Source organism: Anolis sagrei, chromosome 1, assembly GCF_037176765.1.
Source record: "Anolis sagrei isolate rAnoSag1 chromosome 1, rAnoSag1.mat, whole genome shotgun sequence".
NCBI lineage: Eukaryota > Metazoa > Chordata > Lepidosauria > Squamata > Dactyloidae > Anolis > Anolis sagrei.
Genome location: NC_090021.1, coordinates 187619680 through 187646288, shown reverse-complemented (window position 1 = coordinate 187646288; position 26609 = coordinate 187619680). Strand labels below are relative to the sequence as shown.

Below are 26609 nucleotides of genomic sequence, written 5' to 3'. Positions count from 1 at the left end.
AAAAAACTGAAGCAGGAGGGTCTGGAAGAATGATGTGGAAAGGGGCCAGCCATTTTGAACACAGCAGTTTATTGTTCCTGTGCTTGTTGAGTTGTAGCAGAGGAGACAATGGCTCCATTGACTTAGCTGGGACTACAAAAGGCTTGTAACTCTTTACCAGACTTTTGGAAGAGAAAAAACAGAATGCAGAGCAGGGAGAGCAATGATCAAATGGTTAGAAAATGAGTTCATTGCTCTTGGTTCCATTTCTTGCTCTTTTCCTTGTGGATGTGGATATGAAATACATACACAGTATTTGGAGACAGTGATACATTAGTGTTTGGAAATGATATATTTTGAACTACAACCCTCAAGATCCTGTAGGCCAGTGATTCTCAACCTGGGGTCCCCAGATGTTTTTGGCCTTCAACTTCCAGAAATCCTAACAGCTGGTAAACTTGGAGTTGTAGGCTAAAAACATCTGGGGACCCCAGGTTGAGAACAACTGTTGTAGGCCATGCTGACTGAACAATATCTGGGAGTTGCAATCCAAAGAGTTTTCCAAGCTTTCCAATGAAGTATGATTTAATTGAAGTTTATCATTACAGCAACAAGTCCAGATGATCCCTAGACTTGCATGATCTCCACATACTTCCTACTATGATGCATCCATGAGGAGATGAGCAATTTTTGCACCTGCTATGCCTATTTTATCATTATAATTATGGTTGTTCTTCACTATGGGTCATCAAACCAAACTGGTTTGTTTCAGTAAGCCAATTTAAGACTGTTATTTGTCAAGTCTTTGGGCGGGGGGAAAACAAAGTAGTGGTAGCCAAAAAAGAACATGAAAGTTTCTCATCTCCTTCCAGTCACAATAGTTGACAAAAGGGAAGAGTGGGAGGAATGTATTAGCCCAAGGCACATCTAACTTTGTTCTTGCTGTTATAACATATTGAATATTATTATTTCCCAGTAAGGTCATGGGTTGGTCTTTTCCAAAACGTAGCCAGATTAACTTAGTATCAAGGAAGCAACTACTTCTATTTCAAAACTTGCTCTCAGACAGATGGTGTAGCAGAATGGGCAATAGGGTCATTTCTTGGACTAGACCTAGAAGGGCTCCCCCACCCCCCACCCCCATTCCAGCAGGGCTTCTCTTAAGGTCTTACATTTTCAAACCTATAGTTCTTTTGTAACTTTTTCTCTGACCTCATGGCAACAGCTTAAAGGCCCCTCAACACAGGGCCGAATCCTGGGAAGAATTGCGATATTTAATCCCTGTTCCTCCTGGGATTCAGACCCCACACCTCCCTGAAACTCTGGGCTTTCCCTCCATCAAAAACTCCTGGTGTGTCAACATGATGTGCCAGAAGGTTTTTTTTGGGGTGGGGGGGGGGGGAAGTGATCATTTTGATGCTCTGGGAGCTTTTCATGGGTGGAGGGGATCTGAGCGTGCAGCCAGGCCCTTGAGTGAGTTTTGGGGCTAAATGGGAGGATGGGGGCGCCATCCTGCTCCTTTCGGTTCCAGGAGTCTGAAAAACTGGGATTGCTGTGGGGGATTGAACCCTGGGATTGTGGAAGCAGTCCTGAGAATCAATCCCCACAGGGCCCACACCTAGAATGATCTGGTCCACACATTAAGCTCCAGATCTTTCTGAGTATCTAATTAATCTGGAGTAAACTGGAAATGCTTCAGGTAAACCCGAGAGGTTTCATATTTTGGGTTTGTCTGGAAGGGTCCTTAGACCTCATCTACACTGGACAATTGCGTAAGATAATTAAAGATATGCAGGCAATTGACACTGTTGATGGACAAGGGCAGAAAGATGAAGACACGGAGCACTCCCTCACCACTTGGGGCAAGAGCAGCCTCTCTCAGCAGCAAAAATGTGAAGGGAGCTGGGTGGGCAAAGCCAGCTGCATCATCTTTATGCTCCTGCCTAAGAAGTTTCTGGATATTATAGTACAAAGGTGCATAAATTAACATCTGCAATTATTTATAACATTGGTGAGGATCTTGTAATATTTCCTCTTTGGAAGAAATGCAGAAGTAGTTTCTCTAGTTCCTCTGTTGGAAGAAGTCACCAGCTAGCCTGCAACAGAAACCTGAGCATACATTTTATGGAGTTTGGCCAAAACGGAATAAGTCTTACAGACAAACATGAAGGGTTGCTTTTAGGAAGAGACTAAGGAAAAGACTAAAAATAGATGCTTGTGAATCTCTTGCCTGACTTCCTGATCTTACATGGCCTGATCTTATAACCTGTTTCATGGTAAAACTGAATATAGCAAGCCTGAACATTACAATGTTTGTATTTATGTAGACTTGATTACTCAGGGCCAAAGGCTCAGGCTATGTTTTTCCATTGTGTGTAGAAACATACATTTTCCCATAGACAGCAGTTGAACAAGCCAATGTCTTTATCTGGGAAATGGAACGTACACCCAGTAATAGCAACTACATGAAGCATCAGAACATGAACCTGATTTTTGCCATCTTGATGTACAAGTGCCATGTCTAGTTGTCATAAGCAAGAAATACAATTTTCTCCCGCTACTCATTTCCAGGCCTACATTCAATGGCTAGCCCCATCTTGCTATTCGAGCAAGCGTTTACAAATACAGAGTAGCTAATATAGGAAATTGAGTGACCTGACAATGGAATTGGACAATGCTTGAGAATAATGAGACGCTGATGATGTTGCTTTTATTGCTTTTGTGATGTCTTATACTGTTTAATGTTTTTTTTATCTATTATGTTTTATGTATACTGATTTGTTGGAAACCGCCTTGAGTTGCCAATTGGCTGAGAAAGGCGGTATACAAATACAGCAAATAAATAAATAAATAATACAGTAGATCCATTCAATCCATGTGGGTTTAATATATCAACATTTTTTCGAGATTTCATTGCATCTATTAAAGCTGTGATTATAAACTGGATTTGGAGGGCTGGCTCAGTATGGTTTTCATAAATGCTGACTTACAATTAAGTAATTGCTTCATTAGTTCTATGATAGTTGGGGCTTGCTATTGGATCTAAGACATCATACTCTTTTTATTTTTTAAAAAAGTCCTATTGCTTTTATATTGTATTATTTCTGAGCTATCAATATCTCACATTGCATTGTGACAGCACATAATCGTACAGACTTAATTTGAGCCAGAGACATGAGTAGGTCCAAGTCTTTCATATCTTAGAAATGTGAACTTAGTTTATCATGTAATTTGCTACATTTTTCTTTTTTAAGAGATAATGTTCAAGCCATACAGGAGGACTGGTGGAGAGGGTACTTTAACTATATTCCTGATCAGAGTTTGCCACTCACAAACTTTCCACTAATTAGGAGGAAACCTGCCATTGACATCAAGGAGAAGCCGGAAATAAATAAATAAATAAATAAATAAATATTGGCGAATGCACTCATTTCAGGAAAGGCTTAGGTTCCTTCTACAATGCCATATAATCCAGATTATCAAAGCGGATTATATTATTAACTTTTAACTGGATTATATGAGTCTACACTACCATATAAGTAGATAATCTGGACTGTATATGGCAGTGGAGATGGGGCCTCAGGAGTCTTTTTCACAATGGTAGCTCTATGAATCTACTTTCATTGACATGGATCCCTCCTGTGAAATCCCTCAACTGACCATTGAGGGAAGGAAGAGTCTAAACCAAGTATCAAACCCACAATTCAACAAGACATGCCCATCGCTGGTCAAGAGGGGCAATAGTCCTATAATTGCATAACGTAACAGGACCCTTGACCTGAAATCTATTGGTGCATTATAAAGGTTGCATTTTTCCAGGATTGCATAGCACTGGTGAGGAAAGGCAGGCAAAGCTGTCTCTTTCCAAGTATCCTATTTCTTTGATGTCTTCTTTCTTGCTCATTCTACTCCTTTTTACACCCTCCTGCCATTGCCAGATTCCAGACTCGAGTCAGGAGAAATCTAAGTTCACTTTATTGTGACGTCTCTTTCTGAAATGTCAATATCAGTAGTGTTAATATAATTTATATATACAGACATGGAATTGTTTGGAGCTCTCTTTGTACTGATGTTTTATGGACAAAGCAGGGTGATTATCAGCCCACTCAAAGAAATGGACACAAAGGTCTCTTTCTTTTACAGAGATGAATGCTGTAGACTTGGGGAGTAGAGTAGCTCTATATATGCATTACAGCTCTGATACGTATGAAAAGTCTTGGGATCAATTCTTCTGTATGCCACAAAAGCTCCATTATGTGAACCTCAACACTGCTAAAAGAATTGTTGTACTGAGTCCCACACCTCTAATGCATATTAAATATTAACCTTCCTGTAAATCCCAGAGAATATTTAATAAGGCTGAGACACATTTTAAAGTACTGATTCACTTCCAGTTTTCCTTTGCATTGGTCAGATGAATGAAACCAGATGTCAGGCTTTAGTTTCTCCATTGGAGATTTCACGATGGAACTGTGGAAATATCAAAAAGTCACTTCATCTGCACAAATAATTTATCCTGAATCTGGAAATCAGCATTGAGACAGTGATTTAATCTAAAATACATTACAAGATCAAAGCGTATTAGTGAGAAAGGCTTGCATTTGAGCTTTCTTCATCAACATTAATTGGATTAAATTACCTGCAGTGAAGTGAAAACCTTTGAGGGAACAGAAAAGAGGGAACTATAGAAGTAAGACAAAATAAGGCATATTTTATGCATTTTTCTTGTATTGTGACATCAGGGGATATTGACTGAAGCAATTCCGAAGCAGGTGAACCTAAGGGTACAAACTAATTGTTGTGGGCTAGAAAAGAAATATGGGCCCAGGGAAATCACTCCTACATTGGGAAGAGAGTAGATGTGCGTTGCTGCAAGACGGACGGCAAGAGAGAGGAAACACTACACTCAAAGCAAAAAATTCCAAGCCAAGTTTCAGTCAGGCAGACCATAGAAATCTTGGTTTTCTCATGAGGAAAGCTACCTTAGTTGAGCAGAAAATGGTGTAGTGGAGCATGACTGGAGTGACATGGAATCAGACAAAAGATTGAAACAAAATGGAACATTCTTGGACCAATATAGTATTATAGCAAATAAATGTGTGGCATTCTAGTCAGAAAGAAAGAAGGAAGGAAGGAAGGAAGGAAGGAAGGAAGGAAGGAAGGAAGGAAGGTTGGTTTTATTAGTAGCCATCTTCTGGAATAACACTCACTTTAGGAGTCATTTCTTTTATGCCCATGTATCAATAAGGACTTCATCACATTGGGGAAAACTGGGGCAGCATCACTCTGTGTTCCTTTGCTGTTGTGGGATCTCCTCCCACGACACTTCCCCACTGTCCCAGGCTTTTTCCTGCTTCCTTGCCAGCCTCTTCTATAAGGAATCGGGTATACACCCAACTCCTCTGAGCTCCTGGCACAGAGCCCAACAGAGCCTCACTGGAAGTAGCTCTGCATCATCTGATGGGCTCTAGGGGACTCGGGGCAGGCAGCACAGAGAAGTGGGGGAAAAATGCTTCTCTGCCTCAATGTGATGAGGTCCTAAGTCATTTTAGTGAATCACAAATTATCCATCAGCAGCTGGTATTCAACATTGCATTTATAAATATATTCATAACCAGACTTATGGATCTTTAGCTAATATGTATTCAATAAGATTGTGTATGAGGTTTGGACTCTTTCTTGGGATGCTTTTGGGATGGAGCTAGGACGGAGCCCGATGGAGCCCATCACATGACACAGGGCTACTTCCAGCAGGGCTCCATCCTGGAAGCATCCTAGGATGATGATGATGATGATGATTATAATAATAATACTTTAGTATAACCCGCCCTATCTCAGGGGACTCAGGGGAGATAGGCTTCCCATATTCTCATTAGGTAAGCAAGGGAAAGTGTGAGGGGAAGCTGGGTAGTGATGGTTTCTCCCATGGGATGAGGAAGGGGGTGATGTGGGCAATGCAGGGCTCAGGATCACAGTTTCTCCCACTGCCAACCAGATTTGTCCCATTGCCCCACTACCCCATGGATGCCTCCAGCTTGAGGACCTCGATATGATGAGGTCTTTCTGTTAAATAATGCAACTGCCACCCTAATTCACCTTAAAGCCAACTGTTCAGTTGGGTGAAGGAAATACATTCAGGTTCTGATTTGGGTACAAGTAAGATGATGTTTTTATCTTCTCCTACTGATGAGTCAAATGGTGTTGTGCAGAAGTCATTGATACTGTGTATATGTTTAACTGTTAGAATATATTCGTGTTGGTAACAGTAGCTGAAGCTAGAGCTAACTGGTTGTATCCACAGTGCGGTTGCCAAGGAGACCAGGCAAGAGAGTGAGAAGTGGGCGGAGCCTAGCAAGAGAATGTTATCTGCATTTTAAAAAGAAGCAGTTCAGTTGGGAGTTCGGAGTTAGCAGTTGAGAGAGGAGAGTGGAGAGTGGAGAAGCAGTGTGTGTGAATAGCCAGAGGTTTCTTCAGTCTAGGAAGGTTGAAGGGGGAAACCTAATTAGTTTCATTAGTCAGAGAGGACTAAGGGAAGCTTGTTTAGATCACTAGTTAGGAAAGAACTAGAGATCTAGGATTTGATCAAGAAGGATCAAATTAGAAGGCTGTTCACCTCAGGAAACATTGTTTAAGAAAGTGCTTCACCACAGTAAAAGTCAATCACAAGTTGTATCATCAAGAAGAGTGAACTGTATTGCAAATCAAGTTACATTCCAAGTTCTATAAGTTATTCAAAGTAATTCCAAGTTATATAACAGCCTGCAACCATATGCTTTGTACAAAATAAACTTATCAACTTTTGTTGAAGACCGTGTCATCTCCATTTATCTGCATCTGGGGAGCCAGTTCTCATCGGCAATACCTCACGTTGGTGGCAGTTTCCTTAATTACATCCATAATCATCCACACCTGTATAATTGGTGGCAGAATTCAAGAACAGTCTTTACAATTGGTGACAGTGGGTGGGTTCTTTAAAGTTAAAAACCCTATACCCTGTTTGTTGTTGGAATTGCAGCACCTTAGCAATTGGCACAATTGTACAACTGGTGCATGCAGACTTCGCAAATTTGGTGCCAGAGGTGGGATAGACTTCGCAATTTGGTGTCAGAGGTGGGCTAGACTTCGCACAAGTAAGATGATGTTTTTATCTTCTCCTGCTGATGAGCCAAATGGTGTCAGTCAGAAGAAGATCCTGTTTTGCAAATTCTTCTTACAACCTTGCTTGCTGGAGAGAAAGATTTGGAAATACCATTCTTCTTATGCTCTGAATGGCCATTCTTTGCTAATCTAGCCACTATATCTTAAGTCTTTATTTAGTTATTCAGAAGTAAATATGTAGTTGGTTTAGAATAGTGTGATTAGTACTGACACGTGGGTAGTAGTGGAGAGTTGCATTGGTGGATTGGAACGAGAAATGGATGCAGTCCAATTTCAACTCATTGTGCATCTGCATTGGAGAAAAAAGCAAACACCAAGGTACGTAATCTAAATGTACTGAAGGCATTAGATCCCATCTGATCCTGGAAGCTAAGCAGGGTCAACTCTGATTAGAACTGGGATGGGAGATCCCAATGAATTCCAGATGCTGTAGGCTTTATTTCAAAAAAGGAAACTGGCTAAACCATATCCATGTCTTCCTTGCCTAAGAAAATCTTATGAAATTCATGTGGTCACCTTACATCAACTGGTGAGTTGAAGGCACACACAAATATGTGACATTACTACAAATCAAATACAGTAGAGTCTCACTTATCCAACCTTTGTTCATCCAACATTCTGCATTATTCAACATGGTCTGCCTCCTGCTCAGATCCACAGCTGTTTCAATACATTGCAATGTTTTGGTGCTAAATTCATAAATACAGTAATTACTACATAATGTTACAGTGTATTGAGCTGCTTTTTCTGTTGATTTGTTGTAAAACATGATGTTTTGGTGCTTAATTTGTAAAATCACAAAGTAATTTGATATTTCCTAAATCCCTCCTTATGATCCAATGGGTTCTGCTGGCCCATTTATTTTGGATTAGCGAGATTCTACTGTATGTCTAGCTGATCCTTACTGTATGCATGCTATTGAAACTCAATGTTACACACTTGATAAACAGCCATTTCCTATGTTATCACACTAGAAACCTTTAAAACATCCAGTACCTGTGATTGTTAGATTTCTTCCTTCAGCATGACAAAGTAATGTTTTGGGTTTTGGATTTGGAAATTGTATGCAATTTAAAAAACAGGGTGTGTGTGTTTTGTATTCACAGGGATTAAACATATAAAAAAGCAGAATGATGCAGCATTCCCAGAGGAAGACGAAGGAGACAATGAAAGAGATGAGGAGTGGAGCCCATAATTGACACCAGGCATCTGTGGAAGAGCCTTCATTGTCACTAACTGAACTGCTAACATTTCTGTCCTTACAATGGAACTCCATTGCGTATATTCCTGACCAGTCTTCATCTCCGTATCCAGAGGAGGAGATGGATTTTATGGGAAGAATTTACGGCACATAGCAGAATTGGTGTATATTATCTTATATCTGAAGACAACAATTTCTTTTGTAATAACTTTACTTTGTTGGGGGGAATTACTTCAAATATATACTTTGCAACATCTTGAGGCCTCTGTCACTAGTGCTGCCAAAGCTTAAATTCTAAATGTGAGCTGCAGTCTAAGATCAGTTGTAAATAATGCAGATTTAAATGCAACAAAATAAATACAGCATACATTTAAAATAAATGGTGTTTTGTATAGTCTTTATAACCAGCAACATTCCAGAATCACATACTCTCTGTTCAGAAAAGGATTTTCTATGGAAACTACTATAAATTGACCTTTGAATTGCCATCCTGTTACCTCCCTTCCTCTTTCTCTCAGGCCGGATTCAGACAGGACTTTATCTCAGAAGCATCTGCGTTAAAAAAAACCAAACATGGATATTTCTGGGGGCCTGTCCACACCAACCCCAGAAAGCGGGCCTTACCCCCCTCCCCCCAAGCCCCCTGACCCCTTAGAAAAGTAAAAAGAACTTACCAGGCCTACAATACACCCTTGGAGCAACTCTCTGAAAATTACTCCCCCCCCCCCCGCTCTCCTGGTGCGTCATTTGTACTCACCAGGAGAGCTCCTCTGAGGGTATACTGCAGGCCTGGTAAATTCTTTTTTACTTTTCAAAAGGATCTGGGGGCTTGGGGAGAAAGGGTAGGTATTCCCACAGTTTACCGGGCTGATTTAGTCTGGTACACTCAGGTAATATTCCAGACCCTGGAAATAGTGGATTTATCCTGCGCCTTCCAAGTTGGCGCAGAATAAACCCACTATCAAATTAATTCACTACAAACCAGAGTTTTCCTGGTTTGTAGCTAATTTATTCGGGACTGTCTAGAATGTTGTCTGGACAGCCCTTCCTTTATTGCGGTAGATAGTGCAATAAACGTAATGTCTGGTTGGACCCTCATTCACAGTCCCTCAAACTGTTGGAGGACCGGATTATAATTTCAAAAAAACATGAATGAATTCCTGTGCACACTTAATTAAAATAAAGAACAATCTTAACAAATATAAACTTATTAGTATTTCAATGGGATATGTGGGCCTGCTTTTGGCTGATGAGATAGGATTGTTGTTGTTGTGTGCTTTCAAGTAGTTTCAGACTTAGGTTGACCCTGAGTGAGGGCCAGGTAAATTACCTTAGAGGGCCATATCCAGCCCCTGGGACTTAGTTTGAAGACCCCTGGTCTAAAAGATGTTTGCCATTGCCTTCCTCTGCTCATGGACAAGCAGGGAGTCAAACCTAGTCTCCTAGTTGTAATGCTCAAACCACTACACTACTGTGAAGTCAATATCCATGGAATCATGCTGTTAATCTCACTGAAGTCAGATAACAAAAATGGGTTCAACATGAAAATAGTAGTACTGTAACCTATTGGCGTTTGTATTCATTCATTCATTTAATGTTGATTCTGCAGTTCTAAAATAGCTCACACATGTTGCCAAAAAGAGCTTTATTTGAGGAACTGCTCCAGGGCTCTAAGCAATTTTATCCTGTCTTGGTTGTTTGAACACTAGTAGCCTTAAGCAATACTAATTCAGCAAAGATTTGCTGGAACAGCCCTAGATAGCAACTAGGGCTACATAGAAAGGCTGATGGAGACAATTTGGGAGATTTAAAGCAAAACAACACAATTGCCCCTAATTATTGGGAAAATAAACATGTCTTAGGATAAGAAATTGGGGGTGAGAGGATGGGGCACATATCTCTGGGAAAACTACACTATCCAAGACCAGGACTCTGTGGATTTCCAAAGCATCTCAAACATAGATCCAGATACATAAATATTAGGCCTGGGTAACAACGGAAAAATTTGTTTCTAAAATCGATTCGTTTTTTGGGGGTTTTTGGGTTTCGTTATTTAAAATAATTACAAAATTTTCCTTTTAAAAAGTTCGATATTTACGAAATTTCATAAATGTGAAAAAAATTACAAAACATTAACGAATCGATTTCCGAAACAATAACGAATCGATTTGTTAATGGCGGACGCGACCGCGAAATACGCTAAAAAACCTCCAAAAATTTCTGAAGCTTCCCTCTCCCTCTGTTGTTGACTGTTGGTGTGATATTATAATTTTTTTTCACTAATTAAACAAAAAACAACCATAAAACTTGCCCCAGACATGCGGAAATAATAACGAAACGACCTCAAAACAATAACGAAACGAATACAATAACGAAATATGAAGCATTTACAAAACTATTTAAAAATTCGTTTTTTTAAAAAATTGCTCCAGAATGGTTCGTTATCGTTTTGTAATTAAAAAATAACGAATTATTAACGAATTATGAATGAACGAAACAAAACCGCCCAGCCCTAATAAATATATTTGTACTTTTGAGGAGAGAAGGTGTACTACAGAGATTAGTCAATGGAAAATATGCATTAATATATAGAGAGGGGGGAATGTACACCAAGATACAGACACATTCTCTGCAGCAAGAGGGAACACACATTAACACTGGAAACTGAGATGAAATATTAGGTTTGATATAATTCTGAGAAATACTACAGGAACAAAGGTGATTAATTTTCACATCCTTGTTGTTGTCTCACCTTCCCTCCAGACAGCCAGATATGAAGGACAAGGCCCCACACACAAAAAGCCCTTGAAAGAAATTATTTGGCTCAGTATGTATTAAGGTACAGTGTCTAATGATCTAGAAAAATTATTTCCATTGATTTCCAGAGAACAGTATTGAGCATACTCTTAAATCTCTCCCTTAAAATCACTGCAACTTCAGTTTGTATAAATTTGGGTAGATTGTGCCCTTTGTCTTTTTTTTTTTTTTTTTTTTGGTGCCCTTTACTAGAAAAGTGAGTCTGATTTTGTAATGTAGCCGTGAATTTGATATGTTGGCTTCTTATTACATGTTCCCTGAAGCATAAACTCTGCTCTCCAGAGTCTCTCTAATCATGCTAATTATACCACCAGATGTCATTCTCTTATTTCTTTTCCAGTTCTAATGGGACATTGATTCCATCCTTTTAATATGTCATTTGTTTATCACATTTATCAAGGGTTTTAATGTTATATGGGACTTTTAATTGCTTTTCAAAACCCTCAGCAAAAAAACAAAAAACAAAATCAACATCTGTAATAAAACTTATATATTGCATTTGGATTGGGGATTATGTGCTTTCATTTGTCATATCAACTGCTGGCTTCTATCTGGGAATGTCATGGCGTATTATCTACATTTTGGTTCAGTCCAAATTTTAAGGGGGATATTGAAAATGCTGAACCTATTTGAGGAATGCCTGGTGTTGTTGAAATTGGATACCTTTGATACTGTTTTCAAAGTTCAGAGTAAAATCTAGAGAAGGGGTCCTCAAACTAAGGCTCAGGGCCCGGATACGGCCCTCCAAAGTCATTTACTCGGCCCTCAATCAGGGTCAACCTAAGTGTGAAACGACTTGAAAGCACACAACAACAACAACAATCCTATCTCATCAGCCAAAAGCAGACCCACACTTCCCATTGAAATACTAATAAGTTTATATTTGTTAAAACTGTTCTTCATTTTAATTGTTGTATTGTTTTAAAGTGTTTTTGCAGTACAAATAAGGCATGTGCAGTGTGCATAGGAATTCATTCATGGTTTTTTTTTTCCAAATTATAATCTGGCCCTTCAACAGTTTGAAGGACTGTGACCTGGCCTTCTGTTTAAAAAGTTTGAGGACCCCTGATCTAGAGCATATTCACTGCCCCACCTACATTGCAGCCATCACTTAATTTCAAATTTCTCTTCCTTATTTTTCACTTTTTTATTACAGCAGTTGTCTCTTGTGTTGAACAATGCCCAAATAACACTGAATATGAGCTCTCTGTAGGTGTATCATGAGAGAAATAACTAAAGGTATATTTTGAAATTGTGTTATATACCATTTTGAAATCTGTAATTCTTCCCTCACACAAATTTCGACATAAAGGTTACAGTTCTACAAATGAGGTCTGACAGTTGTGGCAGCTTTTTGCTGGATGCATTTCAACAAAACTCTTAAGTTGTGCTGCACACATACTTTTCTCACCAATCTGGCAGATGCACCAAAAAGGGCATTTAGTGCCCTTGTTCCAGCCTGTTAGAACACATTGCCCCTGTAACAGAGACACATGCCAACAATGGTGAGGTTTACATGTGTGCTGTGCTAACAAACATTTCTTTTTCCAAAGCAATGGTGCTTTGTCTATATTCAGTTGAACTGTTGAAGAGGTCCACATGATCACAAGCCAGTTGAAGAGGTCCACATGATCACAAGCCTTGCCTTATTGGATTTTTGATCATAGAGCTTTGTAACTTCATTCCCTGAATAGTGTTACAATTCACATTTTCCCTGACAACATGAGAAAGGAAAAGGGAGGAGGGTCCCAAACTGGACTGGAATATAATTCAGCCCCTGCTTACCTGCCACAACTTCAGATTCTCCTGCCCATGTTCAAAAACAACTGAGAAGAGATGATGAGAGAGAAACAGGCAGAAACATAGACAGGGTAGCCATGTTGTCTATGTATTATCAAAAAAGTGATCCCTCTAATAATAATAACTATGAATTTATTACATTTTTACAGCTTGGCTGGATTTCAGCCAAGCTCAGCCCCAGCCCAGCCCCAAACATTCCTGGGAGGATCAATCTAATCATTTAAGTCATTTACCAAGTGTAAAACTGGTTTGACAGGAAACCCCTCAGGCCAGAGGCAATGTCCATCCAAAGAAGACAATGGCCCCACACCCTTTATAGAGGTTTATGTTGACAAAATACTTTTGAACTCCTGTATCAGGTTTATATTTTATTAATAAACAGATAGGTGATAAGACTCACATATATGTACACAAAAACTGGGGTGCAACGACAGACATATTCCCAGGCACTCAAAGAAACTTGATATGATATATGAATTTGTGAAACTGTTGATGGGGGAGGGAGGTGGAGGTGGGGAAGGGTGAACATCCAGAAAGTTAGTCTGATATCTGGCTGAAAGAGGATCCCCTTAGGGGGAGCAAGGCCTCTTTAGAAATATAATTAAAGTCAGGTTCCAAGAAAGCTATCCATGTGTTTCAGAAATATCAGATCAGAGATGTGTCTCAATGAAATCTGTGTTGTGTTATATATCTCATGTTCAGTGTGTATAGCTTTGTATTTTGTCTCTGTGATTGGCTACTATTGTAAACCCCATAATCCCATCCTAGACTTTTTCAGACCATTTCCCAAGTCTTGCACCTTTCCTCCTGGGAGGATCTTCCAAATGGCTCCAGCTTCAAATAGACCAATAACAACTCTCAATTTTTCCCACCACAAAGGAGATTCCATCTACCTCTGACATCACAAGGAGTCTCCAGCCAATATCTCAGAATCTAGCTCGACCATTCCTGAGCCAATTATGGGAGTGGGTCTTCTGAATGGGAGTCACTTGCTTGGATAACAACTCTCAGAATCCCCATGCTGGCAAGTCCAAACCAACCTTTCCAATTCTGTGTAGTCAGGATCCATTGTATCTAATCTGCCCTTCTTCTTTTTATAAGGGGTCACTGATCTCCGCGGTCTGGAAATCCCTTTTCAGTACAATGATATTTCAGTCTGTTTTTCATTTGACAGTATCAGGTTCGACCTCAAATGTAAATCTACTCCAGTGCCCTTTGGTTTCAGAGATTGATTTCCTTTTAAAGACAGTGGGGCCTTTATCACTGGCTGAAATCCACAGCAGCTGCCATTATTGATTAGCATCAATAATAGAAAGTAGGAAACGGAGCTCACCAAAGCAGCATAGGATATTTATAAATCTGTGGATATCTAAAATAGCCTGCATCCATGAAGAATCTTTGAGTCTTAATGGGTATATTTTCTACAAACCATAGAAATGTTACTATGTGTCACTGATACTGGTGATTGGCAACTCTTCACTGGACACAAACCAAATTCTTTCTTCTATCAAGGACTGCCACTCCATGCTCATGGTAACCACCAATTTTCAGTATCTCCTAGATTTTAGTGTCTTTGTTCACGCTGTATTAAGATTTATTGGGCATAATCTGTATAAATGTATGATGAAGTGATTGTATAATTTCCTGCAAATAATTGTTATTATATTATTTGGTTTTTCCACAAAGATTTATGAGACTCAGTGAAAAACATCCTCCCCAAGAGATGCATTTTCCAGACTTGAGGAAGTACTAACCATATACTGTTAGCAGAAAAGTTTCCTATATTTTAATGGTGCTTGACCATAACAAGGTTTAGTAGATTATGCCTTTCAGAATGGCATCATTCATCACATATCATTTTTAAAAAATGTTGCCTAGGGGGCACCAAAACATAAAATGTGTGTTAATTACGCATGCAGACCCTTAACATTTCTCAGAAAATCTGTTTTGAATTGCTGCCATGCCTATCAATGGACCACTAAGCTCTCTATTGAGATGACATTTTCCAGGTGAGTATCCATAAAAAGAGCCATTTATGAGCCATTTTAGTGTCATAAAACTTGCTCGTAAGCTGTTTTAAAAGCTCTCTATTTTTAACACTATTGCAATACTGCCCCTTTCTGGATATAATTGTGGGCTTTTCCCTGCTCCTCAGCTGTTGAAAGAACAACAAAACATTAGAAATGGTTGATATGTTGAAGCATTTAATCAAAGCACAAATAGATGCCAAGAGGAAATTCTGGTTTGAAGAATTATATAGATATATACTTGCAAAGCTGGGATACCCAGAAAGCCATTAACTGACATTGGAAGAGCACTGTGGTACAAAGAAATTCCCCTATATTAGAGAACACAATGTCAGCTCCATGTCTTCTGTGTCAACACATAAACATCTCTTTGAACATTGTCTATCTGGTTGGAAGGAGCTGTGACAAGCTTAACAGTGAATGGCATCACCTATACATGCTTACTCTGAACTAACTCTCACTGACTGAAATCCTGATGGATATATTTCTCCCAATGCAGTGCGGGTTCCCAAATCAAGATGATGGAGACACCCATGTAGTGGTAGCACATGTAGTGTTTGAGATATTTGAAGGTAAGGCATGCTTTCTGAACCCTAAAAACAGTTTGCCCACCTCTGTAGTAGATCAAGCATAAGACCAACAGTTTTCACTGTTGTCAGTTAAGTAAGAGTACAATTGAGGTATAGGGTGTGCTTTTTGTAAGTGCTACACTTTTGCAATTATGACATTAGAGCCAAGTACAGATGATGTGTTAAAAAATTCCAACCTTTGGATTATAGGGTAAAGATGAAATGTGAATTATGTGCACAGAATGGGTAGCATACCAGATGACACTATGGGAGGTTGGCATAGAAGTGCAAATTCCTATATTATAAGTGTGAGGGACAAATGACAGCATGGGGTCTGTTTAACCTATGGGGATACTCTGCATCAATAGTGACTGGTAGTTTGTGTGTGTGAATCCAGCTTTAATGTGAACTTTCAGGTTGCTATCTGTGAAATCTAGTGGGAGGCAAAGTTCAACACCTTGGATAGCTTTTGTAAAATTCTGACTAATATCTGAAGTAAATTTACTACCCCGTTACCATATAAGCTGCTAGTCCGCAATGCTCCACATGCAGTCAATCCAGGTACAGTGAGACTGGGTTGTGCCACAAGTTATTTATTTATTGTATCTTCCTCATTCCTATATAAAATTAATGATAAGGGGAGCTACCACTCTGAATTATTTCTCCATATCATTGTATTTTCTACAGCAACATATGTAACCAATACATCATGATAAAAAAAATCCATCATAAGGGGAAGCATTTTATATTATGTCATAATGATAAGCTATTAACTGCAATAATCATTATCTTTGATGCTGTGATTAATTACTGGGAAAAGCCATTATGGGGCCTGTGGGCAACACCATATTGCTCTGTGAGACATGCACCATTGAGCTGCTATTCTAAATTACTGTTTATTATTCTGTGAAAGCAAAGCCTTATTTCATATTGCGTAGGAGTGTTCCGTCAAATCTGTGATATGAACAAGTAATAACCCTAGGAGACAAAAATCATCCTGCAGCTTAGAGATGTCAATAATGAACAATATCTTTTACATTTTAAAAAAAACTCATCAGTGTTAGAAATGACACAGAGAATGATATTAGTTTCTAGCAAGAGCTTGTATAGGCAACTTTTAACTCATACATGAAACAGCAATGAAAGAATAAGTCCTATTTATAACCTCATTAAGTCACAGTGTGAGAGACTAAGTCTTCTTGCATGTAATAGAAGAAACCCTATTTAAGTGTTTGAAGTTTTTGCTCATCCATTTTGCTCAATAATTTGTAAGGCACTCCAGTACAGAATTATCCAGTGTATAGATCATAATTTTCAAATTAGATAAGCTCTACTTCTAGATATATTGTCACTTTGTTGTAGTGAGAGGGCTTGCGTGTTCCAATAAACCTGTGGACATTACCACTGGAGTCATGCACTCCCGGGGAGGGGGACACAGGGAGGTTCCAGACCGAGCACAACTTGAAGACCTCAAGGGTGGATCAGGCAGAAGATAACATGGTACATGTTGCAACAACTGTGAAAGTGGAAGAAGGCTGCAACAGATTGAGAAGCCACCATCATCATGTTAACCACACCACAGGTTGGGATCCTCACTCTGCGAAGACTGTGTGTTGATCAGCTGTGCACCGACTTCTACACATTTAAAAAACTCACACACAGGTGTCTTCCGAAAACTTAGAAGGACATCCTACTCGGACAATGATGGATTGCCTAAACATCATGAAATGCTTTGAGTTTCCTTGAAAGAGTCATTTGGCTCACCCTGACTTACCTCTCAGGGTTCTTGTGAGGACTGAACAGGCTTAGGAAAACATAATATTCCACAAGCCCATTGAAGGAAAATGAGATTGAAACAAACCTAATAAATAAGGCCTGGACCCAGTCATGTCATTGTGCAAGCAGAAATGAATCTCTAGATCAGGGTGATAAAATAGTTCTCTAACACTCCCTCAAAACTCATTTTCTGGCAAAAAAGCTATATTTTCTCAGAATCCACCAATAAACTCACAATTTAAATAGGTTGCAAAGTGTGATAGAGTCGATAGAGTGGATTGACTTCTGGCATACATTTTGGGAGACATTTAGAAGTTGACCATGGACTAGTCACACCCTTTCAATCTAGAGGTAGGCAATACTCTGAGCAAATATTGACAAGAAAATCCCATGATAGGTTTGCCCAAGTCAGGGTTTCCAAAAGTCAGAGATAACCTGATGTTACAAAACTGCAACTAAAAATGTGATATAATATCAGACCATCATAGTGTAACTAGCACAACGACACCAGTGCAAATGTACACCATAAAAGAGATGAACACAGCCTTGGCCATTGTTGCTCATCTCCTGAATATTTCCTTGCTATATCCATGCCTAAGATAGAGCACAAGGCACAGCCTACCCCGTACTTGAATATTGGGAAGTCCTTTTCTGTCATTGAGTGAGGTACACACAATGAACTATAGAAGTAACTTAAAAGGTATATGTCACAATTGGTATGCTTTGTTGTCATGGCATGTATAAATCAATGCAGTTCCAAAGCTTATAGTTCAAAATCATCAGTAGGAATTTAAAACTTAGATGGAAGCCTCAAGAGACAATGGGTAGATTGACAGATGGGGCCATTCATACTTAGTCACTCATTGAGCCGACCCCTAATGAGTGACTAATGTCTTTGCCATCTACAAAATTTGATAGGATAAGTACTGATAGTTACTCTAGACAGAGAGTACAGCTGGTGTCTTCCTCCTTATTTACTAAAAGCAAAACATGAGTTTTAGGTCGGCAGGGACATGTTTCAACTGGTATTGCTATATAAACATAACTGAATTGTGGTTTGCATCTAACTTGCTCATGATTCTGAGAATGTCATTTTTCCTCATTCTATCTTTGAAACCAAATTGAACATATTAATTGGAATCCTATTGTCTAGGCCCAGCTAGAATAAACCTGTTAAGTCAGTGGCCAAAACATACATAAATTAAATGGATTCAATGGCTCTTCCCTAGTTAAGACTGATGATAGGATTTGGGCCACAGAGTTAAATACAGATTGAATTTCTGCTCCTCAGAGTGGTGGGATTCTCCAGAACCATGCAGAAGATAATGCTAGGGGCTGTCTGATGGAAGGAGGAAGAAAAACCTAGCGAAAAGAAGCCTTCTCTTCTTTTGTTAATGGATTAACTTCCTATAACAAAGACTTTTCTATAGATAAAAGGGCCCTGTGTTAGGACTCTCTGAGTCAACAGGAATGCTTCACAAGACTGTAACTATGTATACACATTTAGAAGGAAACCCAATTGAGACTGGTAGTACAGTACAACCTCCGTATCTGTGGGACCAGTACCTATGGTTTGATTTATCCACGTTCAATGTATCCCCCAGTATGTTTAGGTCCTCCAGCATGACTCTATGAGCAGGAAGTCTTTCATTTCAATAGGGTTCCCTATTATCCATGGTTTCGCATATCCATTTGAAGTCTGGGAATATATCCCTCGTGGATACAAGGGGCATACTGTACTTATATCTAAGAATGCGTGAACAGGCAAATTCTGCAAAGCATTGTATTAGTTTCAAATGTTTTAGAATCTATTTCAACAGATGTTCAAAAGCTACAAGGTACTGTAAACCAGCTTGGGGGATGGGATGGGGTAGAACATACCAGTATCACTTGGAATATCTTTTGCTATTAAGAGGTATAAATGTGGCAAAGAATTAAGTTTTCTTTATGCAGGTGAATAATAAAGACATCAATCATGGAGGAAAGAAAAGCCTATTGCATTCCATATATATCTCCCACATATGCCATTCCATGTAAACTTTCAAAGACACACTCCCGTCTTCAACTATAGCATCCTCACCTATTCATTTGCCTATTTGGAGCAGTCACTTGTTATTTACACATTGAATCTTGACATAAGAGACAACCTAGATCATCATTTTTTCATATATATTTTCCAGATGTAATTCTCTTAAGTGAGAGCCCTTCCACACAGCCATATAACCTAAAATATAAAAGCAGAAAATCCCACAATATCTACTTTAAACTGGGTTGAGTCCACACTACCATATATTCCTGTTCAAAGCAAAGAATATGGGATTTTATTCAGCTTTGTGGATGGGGCCTGAGATGTCTGTTTATCATAGCACACACCTTTTGTCAACTGGTTATATTACATTCAATATGTTTTGCTTTGCAACCCAGTCACTCAAAGTTAATTCAGGCTCAATTTGCATGACTAATTATACAACTAATCGCATTGGGGGAGGGAAAACCATTTAATTATAGAAATATACATTCTTATTGATACCTAGTTGGAGCCTGAGATACATTAGTAAACATAATTTTCAAGCTTGCCAAGCTAGTGTAAGAAGTATGGATAAAACTGGAGATGGGCCATTTCCTCCTTCATACAGATCAGCTGAAAGCAGTGTAAAAGATCCTTAATTTCATCTCATAATGTGTGTATTTATCAATGTTCACATGCTCTACCTGGTCTTGTAGTGCTTTCTATTTGTTTGGTTTCATAGAGATGGCAGAGTGGTGAAATAAAAGAATAAGTATGTATTAGGAAATGACTTTCAATTCTCGAAAGCACACAATCCAGGGATGAAGCTGACAAGAAACATTGGGGTTGGAAGTAACAAGTGGAGGAAAATGTCTAAAAGCAGAAGGCATTTCAACCAGTGGGTGCTTTCCAAGATTTTAGGGAACGAAAAGAGAGAAGTAATGCATGAAATTACTGAGCCACAAGCCACAGGAACCAATTGCATTTTTATAATATATATTATCAGTTTTGCCAAACACATCAATAGGCAGTGACCAGATTGTTTTCTTTATATAGAGCAATGATATCAACATGTCAATATTTACAGACATTGCCTTGCAATATAATTTATTTTGCCATCTTATCATAGGCAAGTACAGCAGAAGAAAAAATTACCCCCATATATCCCGTGATGGCTGCCCACATTGAAAATTAAAGTTCTAAAAATGCCCCAAAGTATAATCCAATATGATTATATTACAAAGTACACCGTATAGCTCAAGATAAATATACAAAATAAATGTTGAACATTATAATTCCTCAACCAGTTTCTTGTTATGGAATGGAATACACTTCCCATAAGGCCTTTGTGGGGTGTGTGCTTGTTGTGACACATCCTTGTAAGGCCTAAAGTACATCACAAACATTTACAGTTTTTATATAAGAACCCCTAAAGATTTCCAGGGGTTTTAGTTTGGTGAAGGAATTGGCAATTTTGTTGAGTGATTCCCTGTTTTATTTCATCATTTACCATATCGGTAAGGAGATCTAATTAAGGCCTTATCTCTCCTAGCTATTTAGTGTGTGTTAGCATTGAGGATCTGTGAGGTTTCCAATTGACATCTACGGCATTTGCAGTCACAAAAACATTTTGAGTGGGGATGGGGCTGCTTCTGGACAGGACAGAAGCAGCAAACTCAGAATAATAAAAGGTTACACAGTAGTAGTAGTAGTAGTAGTAGTGAATTAAAGAATGGCTACAAATGTTCTTATCTAAAGTGATAGAGGGTGCTTTGACACATTAAAATTGTTTCCACATCTTGAAAATATTGACAACAGTGGTCCTGATGCCTGCTCTATGCCCAAACTATGGGATAGCTCTGGATTTTCAGCCAATTCTGGGGTATTCAAACACTTTTCTTAACACAAGGCTAAACCAGTTTACCCTGCAATAAGAAGTAGAAGTCATTGAACATCATGAAGACAGCCAGGAGCACAAACCCATATGCAGGCAGTCCCCGAGTTACAAACATTCAACTAACAAGCAACACTTAGTTAAGTTAAAAATGGGGATGAGACAACACAAAGTAAGAGAAATCTACTCCTAGGAAGGGAAAATCACTCCTGAAAAAGTTATCATGGGGAAGAGGTGTCTTCACTGAAACTTGATCACCAATCCCTGTTTCCACAACAAGCTGTTTTTGGTTCAAAATTCAATTATCACAAGGACAGAAAGTGGGATGAACTTTTTTGAACAGAGGCACAGACAGCAAAACAAACACCACAGGGGTATTAACCCTTCCTTATGCTAGCCAAAGATATGTATGTGTGTGTGTGGAGTTAAAACTTTGAAAATGTACCTGTTCCGACTGACATACAAATTCAACTCAAAACCAAACTTACAAAACTTATCTTGTTCATAACTTGGGGACTGCCTGTAGACAAGCCCAGGGTCTTTCTTACAACCTCATCAGAAGGGCAAAATTGTCCGTCCTATGACATTTTGACTTCACTTGAGTCACGAAGCCTGCCAACTCCCATCACACAACATTGATCTATTTCCTGTGGGGCTCTGTGCCTCAATTGGCGTCAAAGTGTCACAGGAGGCAGTAGGAGGCTTCCTGTGTTTCATGGGGAAGTCGGGTGGTGACACTTTCCCTTCTGGGGTGAGGTGAGGGGCAAGGCGAGTGATGTGTGGAGAGTGGAGTGATGGGTCCCGTCCCCCCCACCCCGCCAGGCCCCACTGGATTCGCCATGATTTGTGGTGAATCCCAGTCTCAATGGGATGAGGTCCTTAGAGAGCAGAAGACTCATTAGAGCCTACTTTGTTTAAGATTCCCTGAATCCTGTGGTTAGCCCCCATAAAATTTCAATGGACAAAACTAGTTCCATCCCAGTGTCGCATGGCTTTGGAAGAGAAAAGGCACTCTAAATACAGGTGCCCAGGAAAGGCCAGATGAGGCAAGGCAGATAACTCTAAATGCTTGCAAAACCAACAAAAGATGCATGCCCCTGTCCCTGACTATATAAGAACTTCTCACAAAAAGAACTTAATATCTGTATCAAAAGCTACTACCATTCCACTCTGGACCACTGCAAGATGGATTCATCCCTTTCCCTCCCTCTATTTGTGCTTTCCTTGGGGGCCCTAAATACTCTTTTTTCACCTTAATACAGACTGGAAATGGGGAGAAGTGCTGTGGCCCTGTACAGCCAAACACTTCCCACCCCTGCGATAGCACTTTAGGGAGAAACATGGCTTTGAATGGTAACACAAGGAGACAGTTCAAATAAAAACCAAATATAAACACATATAGAATGCATCTCCTCTCTTCACCAACACACTATTCTAAAAGCCAGTAAGCATTCACCACTATGAGTTTTTCCAAGCAATTAAATCCAGGAGACGTATATGTTGTTCCTGACTGGTGTGATGCCTTTTCAGAATGACTTGGAGAAGAAGGCAGAGTGACTGTTTCAGAATTAGGCAACATGTGAACAATATGTAAACCCCATCCCATTGTTGAACTGCAACTTTGATCCCAGGGCTCTTATTTTCGTTGAAAATATGCCCAGAAGTAGCCCTGGGTCTGGAATGTGCATGCCGAATCTACATTTGTTGTTCAGGTGGCCCAGGAGTACATCCATTCCCTTGGGGGCAGCCTGAATCTGACCTCCATGTTACTACTGCTGTTCTGTTCTAGCCGCAGAGCTCCATCTGAGCTCCTGACCATTGTGGATGTCTCTACTGAATGGAGCACCCACATGACATGGAAGAAGGAGAGGGCAATCTCCCTCCTTTCTGGTTGCACAGTTCTGTGAGTGTATAGATTGGAAAAAAATGACTTTTTCAAATGTTTCCCACTTTTCTAAGTAAGTTTTTCAAGTGCTAATGCACTTTTCTCAAGTATATGCTAGCACTTTTCTCCATTTCCTCAGCTGTAAGAGATGGACTCAGGTGAAGACTCTTAAAGCTGATATGTTTTGTGTGTAATCCTTTCTGAAAAGGGATGGGAATTGTCTATTACCAGCACTGCAAATGATGATTTCATTTTTGTTAAATCTTTTGCCATGTACTTGTTAAAGTGCTACGCACAATCTTTTTTTCTTACTTTTGCACTTCTTGCTACCACATTTCCAGTGATAATACCAGGGGAAGAGTTTGGGACTTACATCTAACCCTCTGCTCCATAAAATGAGCAGGAATGAACAGACGTCCCACCAGGCATGATACTACCAGTGGGTTGCTGGGTTTGGGTTTAGGTTCTCTTGTACTGAAACATGTACTAGTAGGCCCCACTTTCCACTTTCCAGATTCAAGATCTAGCACTGAAAACACTACCAGGGAATGGGTTAGGGTTAGGGTTTGGATTCTCTTGTACTGGAACATGTACTAGTAGGCCCCACTTTGCAGATTCAAGATCTGGCACTGAAAACACTACCAGGGAATAGGTTAGGGTTAGGGTTCTCTTGTACTGAAACATGTACTAGTAGGCTCCACTTTCCACTTTCCAGATTCAAGATCTGGCACTGAAAACACTACCAGGGAATGGGTTTGGGTTAGGTTTAGGTTTAGGGTTCTCTTGTACTGAAACATGTACTAGTAGGCCCCACTTTCCACTTTCAGGATCTGGCACTGAAAACGCTACCAGGGAATAAATTTCAGAGTTTCTTTCTCAAATTGTTTTTCCAGCTTCCAACTAAACTCATGCATTTTGTCTCTCTCTTTACTGGGATACTACAGAGGAGCCAAGAGAATGAAGTTACCAATTTTTTTGCAGAAAAGATGTGGCACAAAGAAACTGTAAAGCATATATATAAGGCTCCACAAATGGAGTTATCTGCAAAATCTGTGCCTCAAACTAATGACTTGCTCTGCACACATGGTGTCCTGTCCTGTATAAAGCCAATCCAACCATAAAGTCTCATTTCAGCTGAGGAAGTGGATAGATGTCTAGAATAGGGCTCCAAAAGGTTTGAACTGGGTTGTTTTCCTGAGTAAGTCCTAAGGCTAGCCCCAGAATATGAGTGTCTATTGGATACATTTCTCATCTACTTTTCCTGTAAAGCAAATTAATTATTATAATGAAAAAAGCTATTGTATTAAGCATGAAGATATAGTGCATGAGCTAGATTCTTGGTGCTACCTGGTCGTAGCCATTTGTGGACACGTGTGCATATGTACACACATGAAGAGAAAAAACAACTTAGCCAAACTGTAATTTGCTTTATACCATATATCATATAGCTTTATGCTTTAAAATGTCCTTTTCATACTGCACAGTGCACAAAGTCCATACTAAATGCAAAATCCTGGACTTTAGTCGCTTTGTTAAATTATAAAAATGCATTTTGTTTTCATTCTCTGTGCACCCAATAAATCCTTTTTCTTAAATTAAGTCACTTATACTTAATGGGCACAGCTCATATATGGCTTTCAAAGTGACATATATAATCGAAGATGACATTGTTGTATTCTTTTATACCATCCCTGATAGGATAAAATGGATCAACATGGAGTAAGCCAAGATGCAGAGGTGCCACTGTAGCCATGCAGAGTTGTTACAGTCCAGGGGTACAACCAATGCAGTCACGACATTGTCTTTAGTGTGGCAAGCAGACCAGGACTGAATTATTTCCACAGTGTAGCCCACAGAATGGTCCTGAGCAAGTCAAGATCATGGACCGAAATAAACAGTGGTCCTTTTATCTACTCAAAAAACACACACACAGAATGTCTCTGAAGATAGCTTTGAATGTGACTAGATCAAGTAGGCTTGAAGAGAGACAAGTTATCCATTTGTCTGGACTAGGAATGCTTATTCTGACTGATAGCAGAACGTCAGGCTCACAAGCAGATATCTCAGGCCAGCCTTTATAGCAGGAAATGCCAAGGGTTATCACTTGAACCTTCTGCATGCAACAAATCTGCATGCTGAGCACATACATGACCTCCAAGCCTCTCTCTGGATCCCAAAAAAGACCCATTTGAATCTTGTCAAACATTCTAGTCTAATTCAATTTTAAATAACTGGATTTTTTTTCCTTTTTAAAGACATGACACATCAAACTAAGATGCCAGATTGTCATCATGTAAGGACACAATGTCAACAATACATTAACTCATTTATTCAAGAGGCTTTATGTGACTCCTGAATTTAGAGTTCAGTTTTTCAGAAACCCCACCCACCATACCAAAGCAGACATGAATGTCATTATGCAAGAAGATTGCAGAAAGAACATTTGTAATAACTTCACCATGGGATCCCAGAAACCATCCGTGATCATTCAGAAGTGGTAAATATATTATCCACCAAGATCAGGCTTTCAAGAAGTCTCTGTTATTCAGGGTTTGTTTTTTGAAAAAGCACACATTGACTGGACTCGTTGATTAAAATCAACCACCTTTGGGTTGGCTGAAAATGTATTTCAGTTACCACAAGGACACCAGATCTGAAGAAGCAGTAAAATAACTCTGAATCTTTAATGTTGCTCTCAGTGCCCCGAATTACCAGCTCAGGGCTTTAGGGTGTTTAATATCAACATTTCTGTCCCTTGGTTCAGCAGATAGAGAAGATAGTCCATGGATAATTTGTCAGAGAAGGTAAACAGTTTTGTGGAAAATGAAGGTGTTTTCATTCTCTTCTGTTCATCCTGAAACCAAAATAAAAGGGAGTAAATGGCCGAAATTTGTCTTTGTAGGGAACATAAATCATTTCACTGCAAAGTAAAGAAAAAGGTATATTTAGAAATCTACGACTGAACACACAATGGAGACCAGGAAAATGGAATAAACAATTTACATCATCATGTAGCTTGACCACACCTTGATGCTGCTTGGTTAGAGATGGGAAGGTCTGGGAAAAAAGCCAGGAAAAAAAAAGGGAGAAACTGAAAAAAGTGGGGGGAAACAGAAAAAATGGGGAAAAAACACAAAAATGTGGTTAAAAAATAGAAACATTGGGGAAATTTTTTTCAGGCCTTCCCATTTCAATGTTTGGCTATATATATCATGAGTTTTATTTGTTCACCCTGGAACCTATCATTTAATACAACTAGCAGTCTTACCAGTTGGGGTTAATCCTCCCTTAAGCAACTTTTCCAACTTCCTGGGTATGTGTGTGCCTTGCTTGCTGCTATTTTCTTTCAAAAGTCTTCCTTAAATGCCCACCATGGTATTGGTGAAAGAAAGGCCCAAAGAAAATTTGTGCTTCACATACAAGCAATACAAGTTGCCCTACATGTGAAGTGAATGTTCCATCACTCCAGAGGGGAACAGAAACTTGACTGGACTG

The 26609-nt window shown here is 39.4% G+C and overlaps 2 protein-coding genes across 4 annotated transcripts in view; one reads left to right on the top strand and one right to left on the bottom strand.

Annotated features, from left to right (window-relative positions):
• PPP1R1C (protein phosphatase 1 regulatory inhibitor subunit 1C) overlaps positions 1-8718 on the top strand; it is a 55171-nt gene extending 46453 nt beyond the window's left edge. For both annotated transcript variants that reach the window (XM_060754988.2, XM_060754989.2), the window contains exon 5: positions 8244-8718. In XM_060754988.2, coding sequence (XP_060610971.2) covers positions 8244-8332 — 89 coding nt within the window. In that variant the 3' untranslated portion in view covers positions 8333-8718. The remainder of the gene's footprint in view (positions 1-8243) is intronic.
• Positions 8719-20369: 11651 nt separating this feature from the next.
• Positions 20370-26609, bottom strand: part of PDE1A (phosphodiesterase 1A) — a 179240-nt gene continuing 173000 nt past the window's right edge. For both annotated transcript variants that reach the window (XM_060780091.2, XM_060780099.2), the window contains exon 16: positions 20370-25968. The gene's annotated coding sequence lies outside the window, so the exon portion shown is untranslated. The remainder of the gene's footprint in view (positions 25969-26609) is intronic.